At 38.5% G+C, this 26,843-nt stretch overlaps 2 protein-coding genes across 7 annotated transcripts in view; both read left to right on the top strand.

The window, feature by feature from the left end:
- The window catches only part of ptpn4a (protein tyrosine phosphatase non-receptor type 4a), a 131,372-nt gene extending 111,123 nt beyond the window's left edge, over positions 1–20,249 (top strand). For all 5 annotated transcript variants that reach the window (XM_041806988.1, XM_041806984.1, XM_041806985.1 and 2 more), the window contains 11 exons: positions 78–161; positions 366–422; positions 813–969; positions 4,416–4,582; positions 4,702–4,792; positions 4,980–5,041; positions 6,367–6,513; positions 7,413–7,541; positions 11,570–11,718; positions 15,928–16,063; positions 16,153–20,249. In XM_041806988.1, coding sequence (XP_041662922.1) covers positions 78–161; positions 366–422; positions 813–969; positions 4,416–4,582; positions 4,702–4,792; positions 4,980–5,041; positions 6,367–6,513; positions 7,413–7,541; positions 11,570–11,718; positions 15,928–16,063; positions 16,153–16,557 — 1,584 coding nt within the window. In that variant the 3' untranslated portion in view covers positions 16,558–20,249. The remainder of the gene's footprint in view (positions 1–77; positions 162–365; positions 423–812; positions 970–4,415; positions 4,583–4,701; positions 4,793–4,979; positions 5,042–6,366; positions 6,514–7,412; positions 7,542–11,569; positions 11,719–15,927; positions 16,064–16,152) is intronic.
- Positions 20,250–21,826: 1,577 nt separating this feature from the next.
- The window catches only part of epb41l5 (erythrocyte membrane protein band 4.1 like 5), a 52,757-nt gene continuing 47,740 nt past the window's right edge, over positions 21,827–26,843 (top strand). For both annotated transcript variants that reach the window (XM_041807696.1, XM_041807695.1), the window contains exons 1-2: positions 21,827–21,991; positions 23,227–23,438. In XM_041807696.1, coding sequence (XP_041663630.1) covers positions 23,259–23,438 — 180 coding nt within the window. In that variant the 5' untranslated portion in view covers positions 21,827–21,991; positions 23,227–23,258. The remainder of the gene's footprint in view (positions 21,992–23,226; positions 23,439–26,843) is intronic.

Here is a 26,843-nt window from a genome sequence, read left to right as displayed (position 1 = left end):
TTTCTGTGGAGGATGGTATGATGGAAAGTAGTGCACGGATATAAATGATGTATCTGTGTCTGACTTTGCTCTCGCAGCTAAATGGAGTCGTCCCTCATGATAACCTGGTCCTGATCAAGATGAGACCCGACGAGCACGGGCGTTTTGGCTTCAATGTCAAGGTCAGAGCTGATGCGAAATGGAAAAGTTTGTTCACAGTACATTTGTTTTTGCTTGTAAATTCACTTGTCTGTTCTTCTTTTTCTCTTATCTTGTGCCAGTTTTTACTCTTTGTCTGAAAGATTGAATCTTCATTGTAAAGAATGGGAAATAAGCTCCAGGTTTTGAGCTGTTAACTGATCCTGCATATGTGTGTGTGTTTCCAGGGTGGAGCTGACCAGAAGATGCCAATCATTGTATCTCGAGTGGCACCAGGAACATCTGTAAGTTCAGGAATACCACACATACATAGTTATAGCTGAGTCTGAGTATTATCTCTATACCAGTGGTTCTCGAGAGGTGGGTCAGGACCAAAAAGTGGGTCGCAAAGCTGTTTCTAGTGGGTCTGAAATGTGTGCCAGGAAATAAATGTGGCTATGATGTATGGCATCCCTCAAAGCACATCTGTGCATTTTTGTTGGTTTTCTTGTGTTGATAAGTACATTTCAGTCTTTTTCACAAGATTTTGTCATAATGAGGTGATTGTGGGTCCTGATGCCCGATGAGTTGAGAACCACTGCTCTATTCATAAAAATATGATACCATATTTAAAATGTTAACAAAGTCGTAAAAGTTGATCTGTTCTCACTTTGTCTCCATTCCTCCCTCCTCAGGCTGACCTGTGCGTGCCTCGCCTTAATGAGGGCGATCAGGTGGTCCTCATTAACGGACGGGACATCTCAGACCACACCCATGATCAGGTGGTCATGTTCATCAAGGCCAGCTGTGAGAGCCACTCTGGGGAGCTCATCCTATTGGTTAGACCAAACGGTGAGTTATATCCAGCCAAGGATATAATAGGTTATAATAGTTTGGGATTTTTCTTTAGTTTTTGTTTTAAGTTTTTACTTGATGTTTTAAATTTCAGTTTAGTTTGAGCTGTTAACTCATGTGCAGCTATAATGCATACATACTCTGGAAAAGAAATCACTGTGGTTTTTCTTAAATCAGCATTTCTACATGCATGGTAGTGTTTCTCTTAATTTTCAATACAAATACATGTCATTCTGGTCATACACATAGGCACTTACTGATTTGGTCAAACATAGCCAAGCAGCTCGAAAGCTTGTACAAATACCAAACCATATGAAAGCAAATACACATATTTTCATGGCACTACTTGCAGTCTGAAGGAAAATGTATCTTTTAGTCATCTTTTAACCTCTGTGTTGAGTTTTTAACCAGTTATTAAGCCAGATGAAATTTATACTGCTACATCTTTGTGACCTACTTAAGCAAAGAAGACCTCAAAAAGAAAAATACATAGTTGTTTTTTATGCCTGCAATCCTGCAGATGGGTAGGTGTCAAATAAAATCATCGATGGCACTCTGTAGCAGCAGACTTTGGCCTAGTCCACACGTAGGCAGGTATTTTGGAAAACAAAAATAATCGTGTCCACACATGCAGCATTCTCAAAAACATTTTCATTGACATGAAAATGCAAAAATGCATTGGGTTGTAATGCAGCTTTATTCTTACCCCTTGCTCCCTGTTGTTTCCAGTCTTTGTGCTAGGAAAGGTTGCTAGGACAGCTGGCTACAGCTTTACCTTACTGTACAAAGAAGCTAGAAGGGATCAAAAAACTTTAACTTTGCACTGAAGGTGCATAATTGACCAAATGACACTTAACATTCATTAAAGCCTCCTTCGTGTAAATGACAGTCTCATGTCAGTCTCATGCAAACCCCTAAAATGTTACCATGCATTTACATGCTGTGAAGAACATGCCAAGTGTGCCCTACACTGTGTGGGCAAAGCACTTCACTCAGACACAGCAACAATATTCCTGACATGAGAAAACTGTCAAAGTTGTCCCACAAACCTGAACTAAGTCTCATCTACGTTGGGGTGGGGTTTGTGTCTTTAGTGTGACATGAGGCACCAGTGACCTCCATAGTGCATTCAGGTGTCTCTCTGTGCTCATCAACACAGTGGCAAAGCGACTGTTTGTGTATGTGTAAGCATGTCAGTAGTACATAAACACCAGCACAAGTTGGTCATCTGTCATTGCCAAGTGAACGGGATGATAACATCACACACCAGTGACATCAAACAGAAAAGAAACTGGAGCACGGTGTGACGTTTCACTCCCAAAACTCTGTTTTAACATAGAAATGGAAAGTTTCACACAGGATATTTTTCTCTAGCATTACTCTAATGACACTTACTTATTCTGATGTTAAGAGGTTTGAAGAAATATTGCATAAATAAATACATCTTATATTGGCAGAAGATTAGAGGATTTACTCACAAAGGTTGTTCTTTCTTTATTTACTTATGGAGATGGTTCAGATTAGTGGTTCCCAACCTTTTTTCTTTACCCCCTCCCTGATCATATCTAAGAAAAGGTGAGCCCCCCAGGTCCCACCTGGAAAAAGTAAACATCAATTTTTATTGTTTTATTGTTTTTAGTTTTTGAATAAACGTATACACATGAACACTTTTTACTTGCCAATCCCACCTCCCCTGTTTCTTTTTGTTTGTTTTTTGTTGTTGTTGTTGTTTTTTTGCTTGTTTTTTAGATAAATGAATGTGTTTCTAGATTTGTGTTCACCCAATTGTCTATATGTCATTTCTTTATTTAAAGCTCTGTATTTGTACTTAAAATATGTTTTGATTTGCTTTTGTATTAAAATTTAACTTGATACCATTTTGTTAACTACAAACCATATCTGACAGCTGAAAGAAATCTTAGAAAATGAAAAAGCCGGAAAATTGTGAATAAAACTGTGCCAGAAGTTTACACTGAAATTTAAAAGGAAGTCGAACAATTCTAATAATGGACACCTTTTACACTTGGAAATTTCTTCTTTTTTTTTTTCTTGTAAATTTTCAACTTTTAAACTCTGAAAGTTTGAGTTTGTTTTCTTGTAAACGTGATCTCAAATATTCTTATTTTGTTTTCCTACGAATTTGACTTTTTTGCTAAAAAATTCACAGGTTGAACCCTAATACATTGTGTTTATAACAATGGTCTTAGAAATATCTAGGTACATTCAATTTTGACAACAACAATCTAGACTGCTGGTTTAGATAAACCTTCTCTGGGGCTGAATGCCTCTGATCATTCACAGTTACATGTGGAAATTACTTTTTAAAAATTTTGTGTAAAACCTACTGTTGTCAGTAGAATAAAAAAACATGAAATAAGTTATGGGCTTAGTAATTAATTATCACATTTAGTCTATAATTTGAGAAAAACGATTACTGGGAGGTTTAATGAAAAGTAGCACAACAATCAGAAAGGACATATTTCTGAATGGCTTAAAAACTTTCTATTAGCTTTTGACACATGAGGTGTGTGGACTGAGGGCAGACTGATCAATCTAGGAAGGTGTTAATTCTGTAGCATGTGTTTTTATTTATAAAATTATGAACATTAAAAGCACAGAGCATTTTTAGCATGTGTTTGAATCAAAGTTACAAAGCTATGTTTGATGGTCATGTCATGGCATCAGCACTTTGGCATACATTTTTAACTACGTTTTTCACCCCTGTGATCGAAAATTTTAACAGCACTTGGAAAAACTCATCTTAACATAAGAACTACTAAAAATGAGTGTAATTTAGTGATGCATTAATCTGCACTTTGTGAATACTAAAGCAACAGACAAAAGTGCAACATATGGACAGCCTGTTCTGTCCTCTCCTGAAGATTAACAGCTGCACATCTGCTCACCAGTGTGGATTCTTCTTCTGGTCTTTTCTGGACTGCTCCCCCCTCACATGTCTAGTTTTAAAATAGATCTACTGATCAGAGGGAACACTGTGCTATCTATACATCTTAGCTATACATTTTCATCATGTGGAAAGACTGCAGTGGATTTCTTTTTAATCAGCATCAGCGAATTGGGGGGGCAGCTTTAAAAGATGATGAAACATGAAAATTCTTGGTATTTTAAATGGGTCAGTGAGGGATTTATGCATTCTATCCTCTCTTACATCAGAGCACATATAAGATTGCATCAATAAATGTAAGGCCTGTCAATTCTCATTTGTTTGTCCTGCTTATATGGAATGTATGGCTATAGATGCTTTCTCTTATTAACTGCTTGTTCCTGTAGTGCATTGGCTTTGGTTTTCAGAGTTTCGTCTTCTTTGATGTTTTTTTCTTTCATGACATACTGAAAGATAAATTAACTCCCCTCAGGCCTCGGCCTACATAAACAGCTGTTTGTACACAAACTTTGACATATTTCCTTCCTGTCCCACACAGCCATCTATGACGTGGTGGAGGAGAAGGTGGACTCAGAGCCAGATTTTCAGTACATCCCTGAGAAGTCCCCTCAGGACCCCACACAGCTAGACCAGCATGCTTTGAGGGACTCCATGGTCACATTGAAGGAAGGCCTGGGGGGTGGAGCCATACTGGCGCAGTTTGATGTAAGCAAAGAGATAAGCAAATATCAGAAACGTAGCTTAGAAGCTGAGAAGTTTCTAGTTTTTTGAAAGGAATCATTTGATTCGGTATTCATCACTCACAATTTGTTATTTTCTTGCAGCAACTGTACAGGAAGAGGCCGGGGATGACCATGCTGTGTGCCAAATTACCTCAGAACGTTTCCAAAAATCGCTACAGAGACATCTCTCCATGTACGTGACTGCACACAGTTTTCTCTTTCTGCTGGCTGATGTTTTTAAATATACACCAGCATTAACCTTTCTACTTCAGAGGTGTCTCCTCTATTTTTCCCTCTCTGTCTTGCTCTACCAGTTACTCTCTCTTCCTTTATATCTTTACATGTGCTCTAACCCTCTGTCTCTTTCGCTCCCTCTACAGATGATGCCACCAGGGTCATTCTGAAAAGCACAGATGACTACATCAATGCAAATTACATCAATGTGAGTTGTTTGACCTCCTTCTTTCTTCTCTTTTATGTTTCTGACTATATATCTGCTTTATGTCAGCTTTGAGGCTTGGTGGGTGGTCTGTCACGTTAACTACAAAAACACGTGTAGAAAACATGGTGAATGAGTTAACCGCATCTACTTTACAAGCAAATAATATTGTGAGTTAATGTTTTACATGTTTTTATGGAGGACAGTTAAGTTAACAGAACCTCATTGATGTTTGGTGGGTTTGGGTTTTTAAGTGAACCTTTTGTTTAATAAGTTTCAGTCCTTTTGAGTAAAATTGTAACTCCTTTTTTTACCCCCTTGGATGTTCTACTTTTTTATTGATCTTATAAATGGATAATGGTTGATTTGATATGGCTTTTTTGACAAAACATAAACAAAACAACTATAAACAGCTATAAAGACAACAAGGGGGGATGTTCTGGAGTGGCCGAGCTAAAGCCCAGACTTCAGTCTAATAGAGACCTGGTGGATGGACTTGAAAAGGTCTGTTCACCCCCACACAAACTGACAGAGCTTGAGAACTTTTGTAGAGAAGAATGGAGTACAATTGCAGTGTCCAGATGTGCAAGCCTGATTGAGACCTATCCACAGAGACTCACTGCTGTGACTGCAGCCAAAGGTGACTCTACTGAACACTGACCTGAAGGGGATGAATATTTATGCAGTCACTTATTTTACATTATGTATTTTTTCACTTTGTGGAATTCTGCTTGAACTTTGACATTAAATAGTGTTTTTGTCAAAACAGCCACTTAACATTGACCATGGTTGATGTATAAAATCAATAAAATAAAGGTACAGTATATGCCACTGTGAGGCAAAGAGGATATGCTATCATCAAATGATTTGCTCTGATCTACTTGATAAGTGCTAGCCATTTTTTAAGATCAATTGTAGTAAGTTGAAGTTACATCAATGCATGTTAGATCTTGAAATAAGACTTGCTTTTGACTTCTATTTGAGTCTTTGTTTGCACTGCTATAAGGTAAAGATTCTGGGGTGACATTTAATTTGCACTTGAGTGACGATAATAATAATACATCTGACCTTGTAAGTGACTCAGAGGCATATTCAAACAATAAACCAACCACTGTTAACTTCCTAGCACATTAGATACCTGAAGAGTGTTAAAAGGCTAGATTCATGTTTTGTTTAAGTGTTTGGACCTTTAACATTAATCTTAAGGCATGCAGCTCTCTGTTGTAAATGCACAGCAGAAACTCTTTAAGTGGGAAATAAGACTTTTAAAATGAGATCATTGCAACCTCACAACTTTTGTATCTCATACTCTGTCTGTCTTTCCGTAGATGGAGATTCCAGCCTCCAGTCTTATAAACCGCTACATAGCGTGCCAAGGCCCGCTGCCCAACACCTGCTCTGACTTCTGGCAAATGACATGGGAGCAGGGCTCATCCATGGTGGTCATGCTGACTACGCAGGTCGAGAGAGGGCGGGTATGTAGAAGAATTTGGCACAGTCAAGAAGTGGAAACCATATATGGGCTACAGCATGATAGGAAATAGAAATTTATTGTTCAATAATCTTCCAAAAAGTGCCAGAGCTTTGAACTTAACTCCCCTGATATATCCTTCTTTTGGCCTTTGTAGAAATGCCAAATCTGACATAGAGGGAGTCTGTTTAGAGCTAGATTCAGAGCTGTATACCATCAAACACACAGAAGATACATTCTTTGAAATTTCACATTCCTTTTGTTAGATATTCACCTTAAACAGCTCTGAGGGTTCCTGCAGATGAAATGAAATGAAATGAAATGAAATGGAAGGCCATAAAAAGTAGGGATGGGAAATTAATCGCAAGACACAACTTCACTTTCATCAAGGCACACCATTGGGAACCAGTGCCTGATACTATTGTACACTGCATAAACAGTACATTAAATTAGAAAATTATGCCCTAATTCCATGTACTGAGAAATCTTAATTGCCTTTCATTTTTGATCATTTGCTGCGTTTAAAATGTTATTAATTTTTCTCAGTTCAGGTCTTCAAAGGTCTTAAAAAGTCTCTAAATTTCCTTTTTAAACTGTGGAGTATCCTGATTTGAGCTCACTTCATTGACAAAGAAGGTAAACAATGTGTTGCCAACTAGGGTCTCTTAATCATTAATCTAGGTGTGAAATATTGAGGGATCAAAATATATTTTCAGAAACATTTCAGGAGTTTCCCTTATTTCCAGATGGATTGAACGTATGGTCCATCTTGTATAGTAGTGCATTAATCATAATATCAAGAACAGATGGCTATCTTTAGAAGAAAGGGATGATACCTGGTACTTAGGCAGAGAAAAATCAGCTCGGATCAGTGTGTAAATAAAGAGTTGTGTGTGTTTACAGGTGAAGTGTCACCAGTACTGGCCCAATCCAGACAGCAGCGCCACCTATGGAGATTTTACAGTTACGTGCCACAATGAAGAGGGCAACTCAGCCTTCCTGGTCCGGGAGATGACTCTCATGCATACACAGGTAACCACACAGACACACAACCTCCCCTTTAAAACAGAATAAAAGGAGAATCAGAGGAAACGGAGTGAAGGTAAAACTTTTCAGAGTATGTGAGCGGCTGTTTTAGCAGCTGACAGAAACAGGTTACAGAGAGTGAGAGAGAGAGAGACGCTGGGTCCAATCAAAAAGAGGGACCGGCGTCTCAGGAAGGATGAGCTGCTAAGGACCCCGAGGAGGTGTGTTGCCATAGTGACCGGTGTGGGCTGTTCTTTTTCTGGCTCCCTATGCTGAATGCGGGCCACGTATTGGGATCTGGTTACTATGGCAACCCAACCACCCTAGTAAGTCACATCGCTGAAATAGAGAGAAGAGAAAAACAAACAAACAGAGAGTGGGACGATGCGAGTTTTCAAAACAGAAATGGAGGATGTAAGATTTTCTATGCTTTATTCTGTCTTCCATGTGTTTGAGTTAACTTTTTATGTTCTTTATAATAGGAGTTGATGCTGTTTTTTCAATGCACACAGTGGTGTTGCTGTAATTTATGTAACACTCCATCTCCCACACTGGTAACGAGGACAAAGTCTCATTGAAGATTAACTTTTAATGTTGGATTGAACGTTCCTGCTGCGTCCTCGTCACTTCCTGCTGTCTGTGTTTTCCTGATTAGCTCCCCGTGTGTGTTGCCCGTTCACCGTGACCTTTTGAAATGTGCGGCTGTAGGAGGAGGCAATTAGCATTCTCCTCTGCCTGTGATTGTTGCCATGGAGATAGATGTGTTACCATGGCGATGCAGCAAGGCAGTATTAAAGAGGCACACAGTGGGCTCTGAGTCGCACATGAAACAGTGGTCTGTTGTTATCTGCTGTAGGTTCTGTGTGTGGGCTTGTGTGTGCATGCATGCGTACAAGTCGTCATCACTGCGTCTCTGTTGGCTTTAAAACTTGCTGACTCTTATTTTTGGCTCATGTTCATCATTTCTCTTCATAAGAAGGTGTTTAAGCAGTTTTACAGCTTTTTTGGTCGTTTTTTCTTTTCTTTTATTGTTTTGTTGACTGCTATTTTATGTATTTTATTTAATTTTATTTAACCAGGAAAACCTCATTGAGATCAATAATCTCATTTACAAGAGTGTCCTGGACAAGAGATGCAGCAGCACAATGAACAGAGTTACAGACAAGAAATGTAACGGTTATACAAATCAAACAAATCGCGAATCACAGAGCACAAAGTCATTGGTCAAAACATCTAAAACTTGAAGCATCATCCTCCAATGCCTTCTATCGACTTTTAAAAAGATTTAAGGAGACCAGCTCCCCACGACATAGAGTCTGCTGCAGTAGATTCCAGGCTACGGGAGCAGCATACCTGAAACTCCTTTTACCCATTTCAAGATGGACTCTTGAGAACAGAGAGCAAAAATAAGTCTTGTGACTGAGTCACAGAGCGAAGACTATAACTTCCAGAACTTTTCACATGAATAAGATCACACTGTTGTAATGCTAACAAAATAGTTTTTGTAGGGTAAGTTCTTTTTAAGGGGAATTTTTAAATTTTAATACCTGAACCTGTAACGGGTCAACCAAAACTCTGTAAACTCTTTATATACACTCAGGATGTTGGTGATCAAAAGTGCCCAATTGAAACCCATTATAAACACAATTTTTGATCCCACAGTGAATAAACATATATTTTATATTTTCTTGGTCGTCACCAAATTTCAGCAATTTTCCCATGTTTAGCATCAGTGGAAATTGCATACTTTTTTCCAGGTTTCCTATGGATAAGAACAACCCCTTTGGGTGCTTTGCCCAAACAATGCCAGCCCCTCCCCTTTCTGGGGGAAAACCTTCCATAAAAGTGAACAGGCAATGGGGAAGACTGGGTCATCAAGGATTTAAAAGCTTAAAATATGAAAACGGTGCAGTTAAATGCACCTTTCAAAATTCAGTGGGCAGTGAGAAACATGGTGTAGGACATTTATGAAAAAATACTTGCATTGTAACAATATGAAATAAACAAAAGTATAGATGTACACGGGTGTCTGTTCAAATTCTCTCTGTCAAACTGGACAAACGTCCCATCTTGTGACTGATGTCATAAACTGACATCACATGCCTTTTGTGTGTTGAATCTTAACACTTAAATGTGGTTGATAATATGGCTGTCTAAAGATTACATTTTTTAATCACTAAATTTACCCAATTTAAATTTCTTGAACAAAGAATATTGAAGATTTTGTCTTATTTATAACAAAATGTGACTAAACAAAGGGACAGAACAAGCAGGCCATTATGGAAAGTGATATGCAGGCAATTGCATGATTTAGTAATAGTTGTGATTTTGCTAGATAATATTGTGATTTGTGATTGTGATTACAGTGTAATTCATAAATGGTATCACAAGTCTTTGTGCTTGGTTATCCATGAACATGCAGAGAATAATAATAGTTCTAGAGTGTGTATTTCTCAGCTCAAAATATAAAAATATTAGGAAGCATTAAAGAATAAAAATAAACTCAAAGTTTTTACAATGCTGCTTTCAAAATGATATTTTTCAAAAAACAGTTTTCTTTCTTTGAAAATAAAGATACTTCTACAAGTGTAATAGTGGCCCTAATTTAAACTTAACGGCCTTATTGCAATAATTTTTATAAACATTTAACGTGCTACTCAATGCACATATTTTGCTGCCTTTATGCTGCCTTTACAATTGCAATTACATTAACTGTGCAGCACTAGCATGCAAGCATACATTGTTTTTTTTCCATGATAAGGTGCACATTATTGATGTTTTCTATTTGAATATTAATAATTGAAATGAGAAAACAATTATCTTAACCCCAGTTAAACAGGTTTAGATCTGAGGAAAATGACCAAAATGAACATATCAAGGATAAACAGTGTATTATTAAACAGACAGATGTGTTTCAGTTTACACCTTCTGTACATCAGACTTTTTACAAAAGTTTTTTTCCAGGCCACCTTCGCGACCTACTGAAAACATCTCTGCAACCCACTTTTGGGTCCCAACCCAACAGTTGAGAGCCACTGGTCTATTAATTAGGTCAGTCCCATGTATGCGGGTGGCCCAGGTTCTAGTGTGGCCAGTGACTCCTTACTTGCATGTCTTTCCACCACTCTCTCATCCCTGTTTCTGACTCCATCCACTGTCCTTCTCTCTAAATAATTTACATATTTTAGGCTGTGATATTCCCCTTCAAGGAAATCAATTTTCCATGTAGTGTATAAAATTCTCTTTTTGTTTTTATTGTTTTTTCTGTCACATAAATCTGTAATCTATTTAATCTATTTGTTTATTTAACTCAAACTAACATTCAAAGGCTTTAAATCCCTAAAACAAACAAACAAACAAAAAACACCAATATTTGACATTTATGATCAGGTCTGATCTCTACTTAGAAATGAATGCAGGAGAAGTTGGAAAAAAATATTAATACATATTATTTTTTTTTTATTATTCATGTGTTGTATGTATTTTTTGCCACTTAGACCCTGTGTGTAACTGTTTCTTTATACCACCTGTGGGTTAAACAAAAAAGTGCCTCACATCTTGGTTTTTATGTATGATTGTAACACAAAATATTGTATAAATTCATCTTAAAGCAGAAAAAGGGCCATTAGTATCTGATTCATGATATGGCAGGGAAAGGAGGGAAAATAAATCACTGTTTGTTATTCACACTACCTGTTTCATAACATGATTTAAGGCCATAATTACACAAACATGGTTCAAGCCAGTCTCTCCTTCTGTGATTGGCAGCTCAATGAAACATGCGATGAGGACGCCCACATGAAATACAATGGCCTATCTAGAGAATGAGCAATATGTGGGAACGTAATCACTTGTTTCTGAGCTCTTGGTTTGACTGCGGTAAAAGGAGCTCCATAGGTTTGTGTATCAAAGGTTTCAGAAAATAAAGACGCCTCACTGAGGATGGCTGATTTGGTGTCCAAATCCGCTGCTTCAGAGTGAGTTTGATGCTATATGAAGAAATTGATGGTCATTTGTTTTCTTTGTGTTTCCAGAGTGAGCAGCAGAGAGAGATTACACAGATCCAGTACCTAGCATGGCCAGACCACGGCGTTCCTGATGACTCAACTGATTTTCTGGACTTTGTGGCTTTGGTACGGACCAAACGGGCTGGACAGGATCAGCCCATGGTGGTGCACTGCAGGTACGGATGTTTTTTCTTTGAATTGGTAAAAATGTTTCACCTAACTCCACTGCTAGAAATGTTGTTAAGGCCTTTATTTGAAAGGACAGTAGATTGAGAAGAAAATTAGGGAGAGAGTGGGGAATAACATGCAGAAATGGAGCCGCAGGTCTGACTTGAACCTGGCCTCCCTGCATAGAACCATATAACTTCTGTACATGGGGACCACCATCAGCACCCCTATGATTCCCACCTGCTTTGTTAAATTGATGCATATAATGTCTTTGTAAGTGGCAAGCTTATGCATGTTGTTCTTACTTAAATATGTAGATAACCATCCTTGCGAGCAATGGAGGAACATGAGCTCTTACAGGAATTAAAAAAAAAAAAAAAAGATGAGAGAAGTCAGAAATGCCCCACTTAAACTCTCAATATCATTGTGCATTGGATTCTAAATACGTGAAATATGGAAGTAGCTCTGATGAAGTGACCAGCTGACAGACAAGTTTGAGGTAAATGTAGAAATATGAGCCACTGATCTGGAATATTCATTCCTGGATGTGAATTACAAACAGATACATGGAATGATGCCTCGTGTTCAGGGAAAGTTTTTACTAGAAAAGGAGCACATTGGATGAAGTGAAATGAATTTATTTGATATTACATCCAAGGGAAAATTGCAGAAGAATGACAAGAAATGAACGATTTTTTTAGTTATGGCCAAAAAAATCCAGAACACAAGTTGCTCCAGTGTGTAAGACACTTTTTGGGGGTGAATGTGGAAACAAGTACCCTGATAAAGTATAGGACAAATATTTTTGCCTTTAGGACTACTGTTTCATTTGTAAAAACCTGATTTCAAAAAAAGCTAGGATGTTTACAATGTCATTAAGACAATACAGTTATTTGGGAATTATTTTCAACTGACAATGCATTTAGAAAGTATTCAGACCCCCTCCATGTTTTTCTAGTTTGTTATGTTGCAGTCTGATGCTAAAGTTAAAAAAGAAAGCATATACATATACTCATTAATCTACACTAAGTATCCCATCGTGACAAAGGGACAACAGATTTTTTTTTTTTTTTATTCAGACCCATTGCAAAAACACTTAAAGTTTAGCTCAGGTTCCTCCCATTTCCCTGGATCTTTGCTAAGATGTTTCTACACCTTTGTTGGAGTCCACCTGTGATAAATTAAATTGATTTGACATGATTTTAAAGGCATACACCTCTCTATAGAATGCCTTACAGCTGACATTGCATATCAGAGCAGAAACCAAGCCATGAAATCAAAGGAACCGCCTACAGAGCTCAGAGACAGGATCGTTCCAAGGCACAGATCTGAAAAATGCTACAAAAAAATTCTGCAGCACTGAAGGTTCCCAAGAGCACAGTGGCCTCAATCATTTTTCAGTGGAGGAAGTTTAACACAATTAGGACTCTTCCAAGAGCTGGTCACCCAGCCAAACTAAGCAATCAGGGGGGAAGGGCCTTAGTAGGAGAGGTGACCAAGAAACTGACAGTCACTCTGACTCAGCTCCAGGGATCCTGTGTGGAGATGGGACAAAGTTCCAGAAAGATGAACATCACTGCATCCCTTCACCAATCAGGGCTTTATGGCAGAATGGCTAGATGGGAACCTCTACAAAGTGCAAAATGCATGATGATATTTTTTATTTTGTACTTTAAATTCAATATTGAGATCCAAAAACTCTGGTGTGACTCGTTTATTAGTCATGAAAAAAAGATAAGATATGTTCAGTGCCTCTCCTAATTCTTTTGCATTTTGTCCCCTTGGATTTAATATCACAATATCTTACTTCATCTAGTGTGCACCCTTTCTAGTAACAGCTTTCCCTGAACAAGAAGTATTATTCTGTGTATCGGTTTATAATTCACATTTATATTGGAATGAGTATCAAAATTTGGTACCGACATGGTACCAGTACCAATACATCCGATACCTTCCTGGCAGAATTACTACACAGGTATCGATACTCCATTTCAATCCCCTGCCACTGTAATTTAAAGACAAGAAAGATGTTATGGAATTTTGTTAAATTACACCAGTTTCCTTGTCTCATCTTATCTCTACTGGTGTCTTTTAATTATATTTCTGCAAGTTATTTACAAAACCAAGACGGCTTTTATTCTCCTGCTGACTTTCAACCCTGATTTTATAGCTACTAACAAATATTCCAAATATCAGCAGCTCATACTTCTGAATATAACTTAATAAATTAGAACCATTAGTTGGTCCCTTCCATCAGAACTACTTCTGTATATGGACTGCTTCCTGTAAATCACATATTAGGAACAAATGCTCAAATGATATTGAGAGTGTAAGCTGGGCATTTCTGACCTCACTCTGCTTCTCTTTTAATTGCCATATAAGCTCATGTTCCTCTATTGCCCTTATGGACAGGCATTTACATCCCTGCATTTAGAAAGTATTCAGACTTCTTGCACATTTTCCAGTTATGTTGTAGCTTAAATAAATGCATTTTTGCCTTTAGGATTGACGTTCAATTTGTACAAAACTTTCAAAAAGGCTGATATGGTATGTAAAATGTTAATAAAACAGAATACAGTGATTTGCAAGTAATTTTAAACCTATATTCAATTGAATACTGCATAGAAATTATATATGTAATGCTCACTGCTAAAAAGAAAAAAATGTACATGTGTTTTGACTCTGATGCCTGTACCATGTTCCAAAAACGGTAGGGATACAGTCATATTTACCACTTTGTTACATCATATTTTATTTCAGCAACACTCTGAAAGTGTCTGGGAACTGACGACGCTAACTGAAGTACTGAAACTGGAATTCTTTCCCATTTTTACTTGACGTACATGTAACATAAACCCCCACACCATTGCAAATCCCGGCTTTTGAACTTTGCATTGATAACAATCTAGATGGTCCTTTTCCTCTTTAGCCTAAAGGACTTAACGGCTGTTATTTCCAAAAACAATCTGAAATGTGGACTCATCAGACCACAGCACATTTTCCTTTTATTGCCTCTGTAACAATGATTTGGAGTGTGCTGCAGGCATTACATACATAAATTTATTTAAAGAAGGATACCATAAACAGGTTCCCTGCAGAGCCTTGAAAAGTCTTAAATAGTCTAAATTGCACATTCCACAAAACTTCTTAAAAAGTCAGATTTTTAATCATATAATCTTTGTTTTCTAGCCATCCGTATAAGATTTGAATCAACATCCCCCACAAATTGTTGCATAAATATTCTCTATAATTCAGGGAATTCAGTTTTAAATGTTCTTAATTATCTGGAAGAGGACCTCAGACCTCTGATTTAATAAGCTCTGTACTGTCGTGAAAGTTAGTCCAGCTCTCCAACACCTGAGCTATTACGTTGCCCTGAAAAATTCTTGCAGCCCACCCTTATTTTAACAGGTCTTCGCTGAAAAAGAGCATTATTTTGCTTTTTTAATAGTTAATCTATTTAGAATCAGCTCAGCAGACCTGCTTAGCACCAAAACTGTGTTTTGATAGATATCAATTTCCTCTACATTGGTAGAATAGAGGCTTTTAAAGTGCCAGAAATGATCCATTTTGGGCATTTATTACTCAAAATATTTATTATGCCCTATACAGTTTGACATTTTGTAAACACTTTATTAAATCAGGAAAATTCAGTCCTGGTCTGGTGTGCTGAGAAATCTCATGGCTCTCATTTTTGACAGTTTATGGTGCAAAAAGTGGCTTTTTTTATTCAGTTCTTAAAACATCTTAAATTAGATTTTTAAAAGTGTGTAAGAACCCTGACAAGTTGACACAAATAATATGCAAATCACTGTATTGTATTTCTATTCCTATTTTAATCATGATCTCAGCTTATTGGGCCTTTAGGTTTAAATTATTTATGAAATATGCCATGACGTGGCTTCAAGTGTCACAGGAAGTTCATCCATCTGTTGTTTATACAACAGAGGGAGCAGCAGCTATCCATGCTTAATCACAGCTCGTGTATGCCAGTGAAGAGCAGTGGCTTATGTATGCATGGGCAGCATCATTTTAACAAGCTGGGGTCTGCACTGCTGTATAGCCTCTAAAATGTATTAGCTTCAGTCATACCTTCAAATTTAGTAAACACAATAGCCTAAGTTTGCCCTAACATATCAGTGCTTAAATATGTGCAAGTTTGCTCTTGAGTGTGTTGTCAGTTAAAAGACATGGTTTCCCTGTGTGTCCTTTTCCAGTGCGGGCATTGGTCGGACAGGAGTTCTGATCACCATGGAGACAGCTCTGTGTCTAATGGAGTGCGGTCAGCCAGTGTATCCTCTAGATATCGTCAGGACCATGAGAGACCAGAGAGCCATGATGATACAAACACCCGTATGTACACTCATGGGTTATTTTTGGTTTCCAGCTGTTGCTGCTCTGAACCATCAGCTCTAACACCTTTCTCTTTTTCTCTTTACTAGAGCCAGTATCGCTTTGTATGTGAGGCTATCCTGAAAGTCTACGAGGAGGGCCTGGTTAAACCACTCAAGACCGCCATCTACCAGCCGAGAGAGAAGGTGGATGAAGAGAGAGCGGAGGAGAAGAAAGAGCAGCAGAAAGGAGACGGAGAGGATAAAGCAGCGATGGAGGAAGGGGAGGCTGCCGTGGTGGAGCTGCTGGAGGGAGGACTGGATGAAGAGGACGATGACGACGAAGAGGTGGAGGTGCTAGATGTGGGAGAGGTGACGGAAGAGGGGGAGGACGAGGATGAAGAGGAGGAGGAGGAGGAGGAGGAAGTGGAGGAGCCAAGTGTCGCAAGCGCCACCAGCGTGACCAGCGAGACCAGCGTGAACCCCGAACCAGACCCTGACCCTGCTAACCCGTGACGCTTGGCCTGGTTGGGTCATCCTGGGTCACCGGAGGAGAGAACAAAAGCACTGTTGCACTTTATGCTGACAAAAAAGGAAAAAAAGACACAAATGAACAAAAGTGAAAATCACGGACAAGCTCTAATTGAAAATGAAATCCAGCTGTGTTGAATAGGTACCATTAGGGGATATTGTATGTTCAGGGTGAAGAAAAAAGTATTCAAAGAGCGGAAAGATAAAAGTACGAGAAAGCAAAGCATGGATGGGGAATTGCTGTAGTGCCATAAGTATGAAGGGGAAGGGCTGCCCCCCCCCCGATGGAAAGGTTTTTCCTGTTTTTATTTTCCCCAAAGGGTCGCCCTGTCCCCTTCTGAGCGAGTCTGCCAGACGGACCTGCCTTTTTTTTAGTCCTTTTAGCTGATAAAGAGATATACCTTATCTTTTGTTCCTCAGAAAGAGTATTTATTGTGTTTTAGTTTGTGTCAAACCCTGTCCACTGAACAAAAAACTTGTATGTTTGTTTTGTATGAATCTAGAGCTTCATGCTTTCCTGATTAAATCTTAGCTAGTAAAGTAGTGCGATTCCTCTTCTTCTAACTACTTCTTTATTTCTTTTGCTTTTTGTGGAAAAAACAAGTGATTTAATTTATTGTACTTGGTTTTTATCTTTCTCAGCTTTCTTGTCTAAGTTTCTGACAGCACAGACTGACAGATGGACATCTGAAAGCACTTTGTGTCTCACCTCTTGTTCAATGCTGTGGCGAGTTGTTATTCTTTCTCCTGCGTTGTGCTGTGTTTTTGAGCTTGCAGACACACGCGCTCTGAGGCGGCCGTCGTTTGGCGTGGTGACGAACGTTACTGGTTTACAAAACTCGAGGCCTGTGTTTACTGGGCACCTCTCTTTCACCTCTGGGCTACTCATATTTCTGACTTTTAGACAAAACTTTAACATACAGAAACTATTTAATGTTCAAACCAGTTTCCTAACCTGAGCAGCGCATAATGTCAACACAAAAACTTAAAGCTGGCTTCATAAAGAGAGGCCCCAGAAAACATACGGCCTCACTGATTTACAATCTAAGCTATTTCCAAGCCGTCAAATAAAGCTAAGAAACAAAGCTGAGGTCAGTTCGGGGCTGTTTTCAAACACATGCAGATAATTTGGCTTTAAAATAAAACCTACAATATACTGCAGCAGGCTGTAGTCCCTGCTGAAATGTCCCTGAGCCAAACATGGAGAGCAAACCCGACTTTTTAGTACTTGTATCCGTGACTTTTCACTGTTTTAGCCTGAATTGGACAACTGAAGCAAATTAATTGTCAGAAATTGAAAAACAAATATTGGTTACCATGTTTTAAATGATCACACCAGTACCATTGATGAGTTCTCAATTTAATAAAAGCTGCTACAAATTTTATGCAACCAGTATTTGTTTTTCCACACTCAAATCTGCTTGATGAGCTGCCAATGAACTGATCTCAGCCTTCGTGTGAATGGTAATACATGACTCTAAAGACTCCCTCCACTGACCTCCTCACTTTCTTATTTTATTGACGTCATAAAGGTCAAGACATTTGGGAAAAACCAAGATCTCTGCTTGAATATTTGTAGTTTTCATGAACTCAGAAAAAAACAAGTAATGTCTTCTCTTAGTTTCTTTTTAACAAAGGGTTGAGAGGTCACTGGAGCGGAGGCTTTTAAAACGTTTGCTGTTTCATTTTTTCTAAATCTGTCTGATTATCTGCCAGAGAACCGTTGATAGTTCAACAAGGCAGCTCAAACAGAACATTCAACCAGTACTCTTCCTTTTTTTTATTGACTTTTCCCAATGGTACTTCATTTTACGGCACATTTTATCAAGGCAAGGTGATGTGTTAATGAGTGAAAAGAGACTAAGTGATGACTTGTATTTTAATTCACAAATCCCAGCATCAGTTTACTTGTTGAGTCATTTTATTCGTCCAAGTACGGACAGGTTAAGCTACCATTGTTTTTAAACATATCGGTATGGATTGAAGTGTAGCCTCTTCATGATTTGAGATCTTTTTCTGATCGGCTGCTTCAGTACCTGCTGTCATTAGCTCCTTCCATGGATTCTGCTGGAGAAACCTACTGCTGTGAGTGTGTGAGAGTGTGTGTTAAGATTTCAGTCTTTAATTTTCTCTTCCTTTAGACCTCTCCCTCTTCCATTTCTAACACGTAGTTTGTTAGCTGTCTGGTCTAAGCCTGCTTGTCTGTTAACTGGAATGAAGGGTTGTGTTGTAAAGCCACAATCTAACGTGATCTCGAGCTTTTCTTGGTGAGAGTTGAAGTCTGTCCTGAGAAGCAGGCTAGTGAAACATTTCAAACCGTGTGCATACCTCCATATCAAAAAGCTGAATCATACTTTTGCCACACGGAGAGGTGGGATCAAAAAGAGCCTTTAAAGTGCTTTTCTCTTCCCTCTTCCTTTTTTTTTTTTAGCTCTCCTATATTGCGGCCCTCTCCCAAAATCTTTCTAAATCCTTCTCTCAGGCAACATCAGTCATTTCAGCTAAGCCTACGCAACATCCACAGCCCATTCTTCTCATTGTTCCTCCCCAGATGCCTCTCTCTTTTGGATCATTATACATGGATCCCACTCTCCCTGCATGGCCTCAAGGCAAATGACACATCTGAGCAGAATACTGTGGGGTACGGTAGCACAGAATCTGGCTTGTTTTACACCGAAGGACACACAGAGACCAGCCACAGAAAGATGGAAAACTAGTTTTAAGATACTACTTAATTGAAAAACAAAAGGCAAACCCTGCAAACATGATCATCAAAAGAACAAAACAGTCAGCCTGAAGTGTCTTCTTTCATCACTTTTTGCATTCAGCTGCAAAGAAACTTTCACAAAGTGAAAATTAATTAATGCAAAAGGCCTCCTGTTTAAGTGGCATCAGTGAAAAGTTCAAAAACCTTGAAAATTTCCAGCTCAACTGAAGCATCTGCCCTCAAGTGAAAAAGTTAATAATTGATTCATCAGGGCTGCCAGGGTTTCCATCTGCACAACATGTCCAGCAGTGATCTGTCTGTGTTCAAAGTGTTTTGTTGTTGACACATAATTGGTACTGTCTGTGCGTTTAGGGTACTGATCAAAGGTAGTTTGGAGGGAGACCAGACGTGGGGAGGGCTCGGGGTCAGTTGTATTTTTGTAAAGATGAAAACAGCTCTTGGCGGGTAGGGAAAGGACAGCACTTTGTTGAAGGTTGAGTGGCAGGTAGTGCTACTGAAAAAAAGAGTTGGAGACATTTAGCATTGTTAAAATTCTTTTCTTTATTTGTCATTTTTGTTTTGTTTTACGAATACGACCTGTAGGGAACAAGAAAAAAGACGAGAACTCCTAACTACACAGTGCCACTTGTTAATTTTGTGTAAATAAACTAGACCATGTAAATACAATGTTGTATATGAAAAAAAATCTTTAAAATAAAAGGGAAAATCATTTGTGAGCAGAAAGATTTTGTTTTTATTTTATTTTTGATTTTTTTTTTCTCTTTTGGATGAATCAAATGTGACACAAATGGTGTGTATTTCAAGACTGCTATTTCAGAAGTTTTGTTTTATTTGAAACTGGTCTATAACAGCGAGTGTATATATAATGAAACACAAAGTAATGAGAAATGTTTTACCGTATTATACCCTTGGTTAACTTCTACCTGTGTCATAAAAACCTTTGTCCTCAGTTGCTTGTTTCTTTCTGGTATCATGGTTTTACGGTGCTTTGGACATGTCTATAAGCTTGATTGTGAACAATTAAAGCTTGTCTGTCAAAGCATGGAGACGTGGCTTCAGATCACCTTGCTTTTCCACACTGTAAAAGTGAGGTTGGGCAATGTTAGAGTGAGCCAGGGTACTACAGGGTACCTGCTCTGAAGACCTCAAGTAGAATCATTAATTTCTAGTTTATGATATTTAAGACTTAACCATGAGGTGGAATTATAAGTAACAATAAATCGCCTAAAGGCATTACCTGTTTTTTTTTTCTTTTGATGTTAAAATTACAAACACACTAGGGGGCTTTCCAGGCTTTTTTAGGTCTTAAATTGTGAGAGAAGTCCTAAATAAGGAGCTTTTTGGGGAAACAAACTGTAATAAGTAGCAATACTGTTTGAAAAGAAGCCAACCTTAAACATTTCCTTTAATCCCTCATCATTTTTTCAGCATAGGCACATTTGAATCTCCTGTATCACTGCTCATTAAAGCCTAGAGAAATACAAATACAACAGTCCCTGTACTATCTACGATGATTTGGACTAAACACGTGGTTAAGATTTACCAGTTGACACCCTCCATATCTGAGGTATAATCAGTGCAGACCTGTAATAATTCAATGATTAATTTTTAAATGCATCTGTAGAGATTTAAGTTACAATATAATACCTCTGTTTATTGATTAAAAAATGATATTTAGCTGTATATTATGACAAATGCAGTATTCTTCAGTCGAGCCAGCCAGATGCATTATAGGGATTGTCACTTTTTTAAAGCAGTCTATACAGACATATGGCTTAATTTTAGCTGTAACTTTAAAGAATCACATCAAAGTGATTGCTGCAAGAAAAAACATTGATATGCTCTCTAGCGATGCACCAAAAAAATGTTATAAAACCATATATTTATAAAAAAAATCAGCAGGGCTGGAAAGGTAAAGTTAATGGAAGTGACCCTGCTCTTGTCAGGAATATAAATCTATGTCAAAAGACACTTAAAAACATTATAAATAAGATATTTATCATGATTTGCATACCCATCTTACTTACCAAATATATTACTTAACAATGATGACAGGAGGTAAAATAACTGTTTTTGCAAGACCAGCTTTATTAACCATTGAACATAAATGAACCAGGCGGGGGCGCTGTTGTCAAATAATATTTGACTACACCGTTAGGTTTTTATACAGAATATAGAGGAGAAGCCCGGTTTGAATCGTACCAATTGTAAATTATATTAAATTTAGATAACATGAATGCAAAATTATGAGGTTTTTTTTAATTTCCTTTACACCACTTTATAATACTCTAGTGTTTTTTCCTCTGCCTGGATAAGCATACTGCCCCAAGAGATTCAGTTAATTTTCAGTTTAAATAAAAACTCAACTAAAATTGAGTGTGAGTTTGGTGGCTAGGAAAATAACACCACAAAGAATATTTAAACATTTACATCGTGGGACAGCCTTGTAGCTTTAAAAATGCTAATCAGGTTTTTGTTAGGGATTTATCGTGACGTCACATCCTGAGCAGAGCTTTGCCTCCTACTTTTTGTTGGGACCTGGGAAGAAAAATTGCCCCGCTGAGGTACCGAGGAGGCGAAATAAAAGAAAAAGAAACCGCCCGAAACCATGGACATGTACGAGGCTGCTGTTTAATCGCCTAAAATGCAAGCGGACGTGCTTTCGCCGTGAACTAAACTGAGGAGGTTTTCGTAAGTACCCCCTTCTTCCAGACCTTTACGGATCTACAAGTGGCTGTGGAGCAAGTGTATGTCGGACTCGGCTCTCGGAGCTACAAGCGGCGTTTGTTTTGTTGTACGAGGCACACTTGAGTGGTCGGAGTCGTAGCTGTCTACAGCCGGCCGTTGCTAAGGGTTAGCTTTTGCGGTAAAACAAGCGCACACCTGTTGCTTTTGCCTGCTCCAGGTATCTCGGGCCTGGAATGGAGAAAATAAAGACTGGGGGTAATGTTTTTGTTTGTTTAGAACGCATTTTATTACATATTTTTTTAACATATTATCCCATTTTTGTATCCCACACTTAATGGGTACCGTCAGCCTCTATTGCGCAGATAACTATCTTTTCTCCGGTCACCCCGAGACATCAAATAGCGAGCATCCTTGCGCATCTTTACTGAGGATAAACATTTCTGTGGTTTTTCAAATTAATTTGACTATAATATAGGGGTCTCTTTAACCCCTCTGAAACCATTTTCTTCGAATTGCTGGGTACTCAATTTCCCAGTTAGACTTTCTAAACATTGGTAAATGCTACCCTGTCAATTTAACGTAACCCATGTTAACGTTAGCTTTTTACAAATGGCCTAATTAACCATCACTGTTTCAAAGTCCTGCCGATAACCGTCACAAATATTGTTGAATTAAGGTGCAAGTGTGATGACTAACGTTTTATTATTGTGAATAATAACTTGAAATATATCATAAAAACTACTCTCTGTAACTAACGCACAGTGAAATCCTTTTTTCCACCTTTCACGTCAGCTGTGACCTCCAAGCTAGCAATTACTGAAAACAACCCATTGTTAGGAGCAAGTAATACTTGCTGGCTGACCTATCATAATAGATAGGTACTGCCTGGACACCTGAAGCCAGCCCACTGTGGTTTCCCATGTTTAAATAGCAATGAAATGACAGAGGAAATAGTATGCCTGTGCACCATCTTAGTATTAATAGTGTATGACTAGTCTGCAATTGCAAGCATATATCATGACTGTTTACTGAACTGTTTAAGACAATAGAACTTCTTTCCAAGACAGAAACATGCTCACTGTATCCCTTTCCTGGTCCTAGTACTTAACATTGGCCTGCTGAGTGGGCCCTCACCTGTAGACTTTGCTTTAAATATATTATAATTCTGCAAGCTTGTATGGTTTACAAATCCAAAACCCACCTCTTATGTAACTTTATGTCTGGCTCCTCTGTTACAGGTGTGGTAGAGTAACCTTCCCTCTCCCTCATCATGCTGAGCTTCCTGCGCAGGACGCTGGGGCGACGCTCCATCCGGAAACATGCAGAGAAGGCCCGGTTACGAGAGGCACAGCGTGCCACAACACACATCCCTGCAGCTGGGGATGCAAAGTCTATCATCACTTGCCGCGTTTCCTTGCTGGACGGGACAGACGTCAGTGTTGACTTGCCGGTAAGAAAAGTTACAACAGTTTCATCTATTTAGGTTCATGTGTTTAGTACCCCAAAGTGGAGGTGTCGATCTATAATAGAGGTTTTTCCTCCTCTATAGGGACTGTAACAGGTTGGCTCTAAAATCTTGAGTTACTGTACTGTGAAAATGCTTAAATTGTAACTTTCAGTTGCTGCATTTGAAGAAAGAGTGTACAAATACTCTGTGTATTCTGTGGCTGTCATGTGCCTGTGTCACTAGAGCAGTTACTCTGAGTCTGTAGTGAGTGTATGTCATGGTTTTGCTGATCACCTGTAATTCCATGATCCTCTCTGGAGAACACGCTTAATCACGTGACGGCACCACATGACAGGTTTGGCTGGTCAACAAGTAGACACCCAGCGGAGCGTCACTCTCTCCTGTCCTCCTCTCCTCAGTCCTTCACCTTTCTCTTTACTCCTTTCTCTTTCTTATTTTTTTGCACAAGGTCAAAAGTGTGTTTTTAACATCATCTGTCTTAATGCAGTCTCTAACTTGTTAAGCAATATTGTAACAGTTATTTTAGAGAGGAAGTAATGAGCACCTGTATGTTTTCCCCAAATGCGACCTTTCTTTGGCCCAGCTCACAGATTTTTCATCGTTTTGTTTCTACTTGCATTCCTTGTGTCAAGACTGCAACATTCCAGTGAGGCCAGTCCGGTATCTTACTGTCCTGTTTGGCTCAATCATGTATTGAATTGAGACTTAGCCCTTTGGCATAGATTCCCTGGAAGATATGTTGAAGACAAAAGGTGCCCTGATCTCAATGTTATCTGTCTTCCACAATCTGTTTTTTTTTTTAAGTAAAATCAGTGTACCTTTTTCACTTTCTCCTAAAAATCACAAAGGTAAATGTTTACAGTTACTAATGCATGACCTAAGAGTGATACTGAGACTTGGCAAATAAAATTCAACAAGCTTTGGAATTCCTCACCAGCTTATTGAACAAGCATGCAGCAATACGTTTCCTTCAGCATGTCTCACATGTGATGTCACACATTTTTGAGTCGAAGACCCAGCCAATCATTAACAGGTCTTCCTTCCTGTCAGCTCAGTTTTATGTTCAGAGAGAGGACAGACTCGTATCATTGTTCAGTCTTTCTTCTCCTGGAATGTGATCTGCTTGGACTGTTTGTCTCTTTCTCTGTTCCACTTCCTCTCTCGCCGTAATTAGTTTTCTGTTGGCGAGCGATGACTGCTGGAAGCTTTGAAATGTGGAGATGATTCTTGCTAGTGTAGGTCTGAGTCCCTGTTTTGCTGTTTGATTGAATTGATTTTACCTTTGAGTTAGAGTCCTGACTGCCAGATAGACTGTTTCATATGCCCATTAGATGGGATATTTTACATTCATCTGAGAAACCTCACATGCAAAGTGTTTGGGAAGGGCCAGATTTTTCAAAAACTTCTTGGAAGGTGACTTGATGAACATTCTGCCTGTCACAATCATTACGGGCCAATCAGAGCCACAAGACAAAATTAGGTAGCAGGCATGAGGAGCTCCAGTAACTAAAACTGGGAAATTAGCACTCAAAAAATGCCCTTTAAGCGGTTTTATTTTAGGCAAGGCAATGATCACAACATACATGCTTTGATTTGTGGTCTTCTTCAACTCTGAAGAAGACTCATGTCTAAACGCATCAATGTTTTGAGTGCTGACTACTCAGTTTTAGTAAGTCTGTTTTATTGTGCACTTTAAGAGGTTTATTGTTGGAGTGTGCTCCTTTTTTGCTTTCTTTTGTCAGCTGCATTTAGTAACATGAGCTCGGCAGACAGGTGCTGTTGTAGTTATGAATGGTGGAGCATGTTGGTGGATAAAACTCATGCTGAAGCTGGTCGAGAGAAGTGCAAAAACATCTTTTCTGCCAAGAAAAGCTTTCTGTGTGGTTCTTTGCTCTCATTTTAATGAAGAAATGAGGCCCAGTCCTGATAAAATTGGCGCTATGCTATAGCTTTATCCAAGCCACTCACTACAATAGTACAGCTCATTCCTAAGTAGGTTGGGAGAAGAGTGAAAACAGTTTTTGTGTTATGAAAAGCTTTCAGTTCTATTCTTTGCTCTGTAGCTAATCAAGAAATGTGGTCCAGTTCTGGTAAAACTGCAGCTATACTATAGCTACATCTGAGTGAATCGTTATAATAGTGTTTGCCATTGCTATCTGTGCCCAGCACAACCATTCCCCTGTAGCTATTGCCTTACTCTCCTCAAATGGTGCTGATTGTTCAGTTGTCAGATGTTCTTGGACCTGGCTTAATCCTTTTAGACTACAGTTTTTGCAAAAATGGATTTACCTGATAACAGACATGGCATCCATCTGCTTTGCAAGGTCAGAGTTAGAGTGCTGTTAAAGATTTCCGTTTTTTTCTCTGTTTGGGTCTAAGATGTTTCAAGGGAATGCATCCCCTTGGACCCTTTTATGCATCCCCACCCCACAGTGTGAGCCTCTTCTAACTGTTCTTATCATCCAGTTATCTGTAAGTGATAGGGCAAAGAGATAAAAAAAAAAAAAAACTTCTTTTAGGCACTGCTCTGTTGGAATGTTCTGCTTTACAAAAGTGTGACAAAAGAAATGTCAGGGGAGTATTTTTCTGTGTAAAATATCATGTAGACAACATTTTAAGATATCGACCCCCCCTGAATATTAGCTTATGTCAAGTCAGATTTAAGTTTATTCACATAACGCATACACAGGGCAGCACAGTGTGCCTTACAATTGTGTAGGCAATCAGTCTTGAGTCATATTGTGCCAATTTATAATACATTTTACTCATAAAGAATGAGTTTAGGCTTTATTCTTTGTTACCAAGACCTAACATTTATCCACCATGAACACGGCTCTAAGCAACAGTTAGCAGACTTACAATGGCAGGACAAACAGCTTTCTACCAGCAGGACTAGACTAGGGCTGAACGATTTGGGAAAATAATCTAATTGCGATTTTTTTCCCCCAGTATTTCAATTGTGATTTGTGATTGTGTTTTTTTTTTTTCCCAACAAACACAAGCAATAAATTATTCTATATTACAACCAGCACAATATTAGATAAAACTAGAGCTGAACAATTTTGAAAAATATCCAATTGTGATGATTTTGCCTCATATTGCAAATTGGATAGGAATTGATGTATTGAAGAGAGTTATAATTTTTATGTCATTCTCATATTTAATAAGAAAAACTTACAAAAAAGTAGGATTTTTTGGGGACTATTCTAAAAAATTGCCTTTGGATGATTGCATGATCGGTAATGCATAACATCTCCACTGCAAAAAAAAGTTTTAAACTATTTGACACAAATTTCAGGTTAAAGGAAAAGCTATTACACCTTCTGGGATTTGAAAATTGCAGCAGGCCATATTGAGATCTAATCTAATTTTCGATGAATTGCCCAG

Source organism: Cheilinus undulatus, linkage group 15 (genome assembly GCF_018320785.1).
Source record: "Cheilinus undulatus linkage group 15, ASM1832078v1, whole genome shotgun sequence".
NCBI lineage: Eukaryota > Metazoa > Chordata > Actinopteri > Labriformes > Labridae > Cheilinus > Cheilinus undulatus.
Note: the sequence above shows the minus strand (reverse complement) of the source record. Positions and strands in the feature narration are given on the sequence as shown.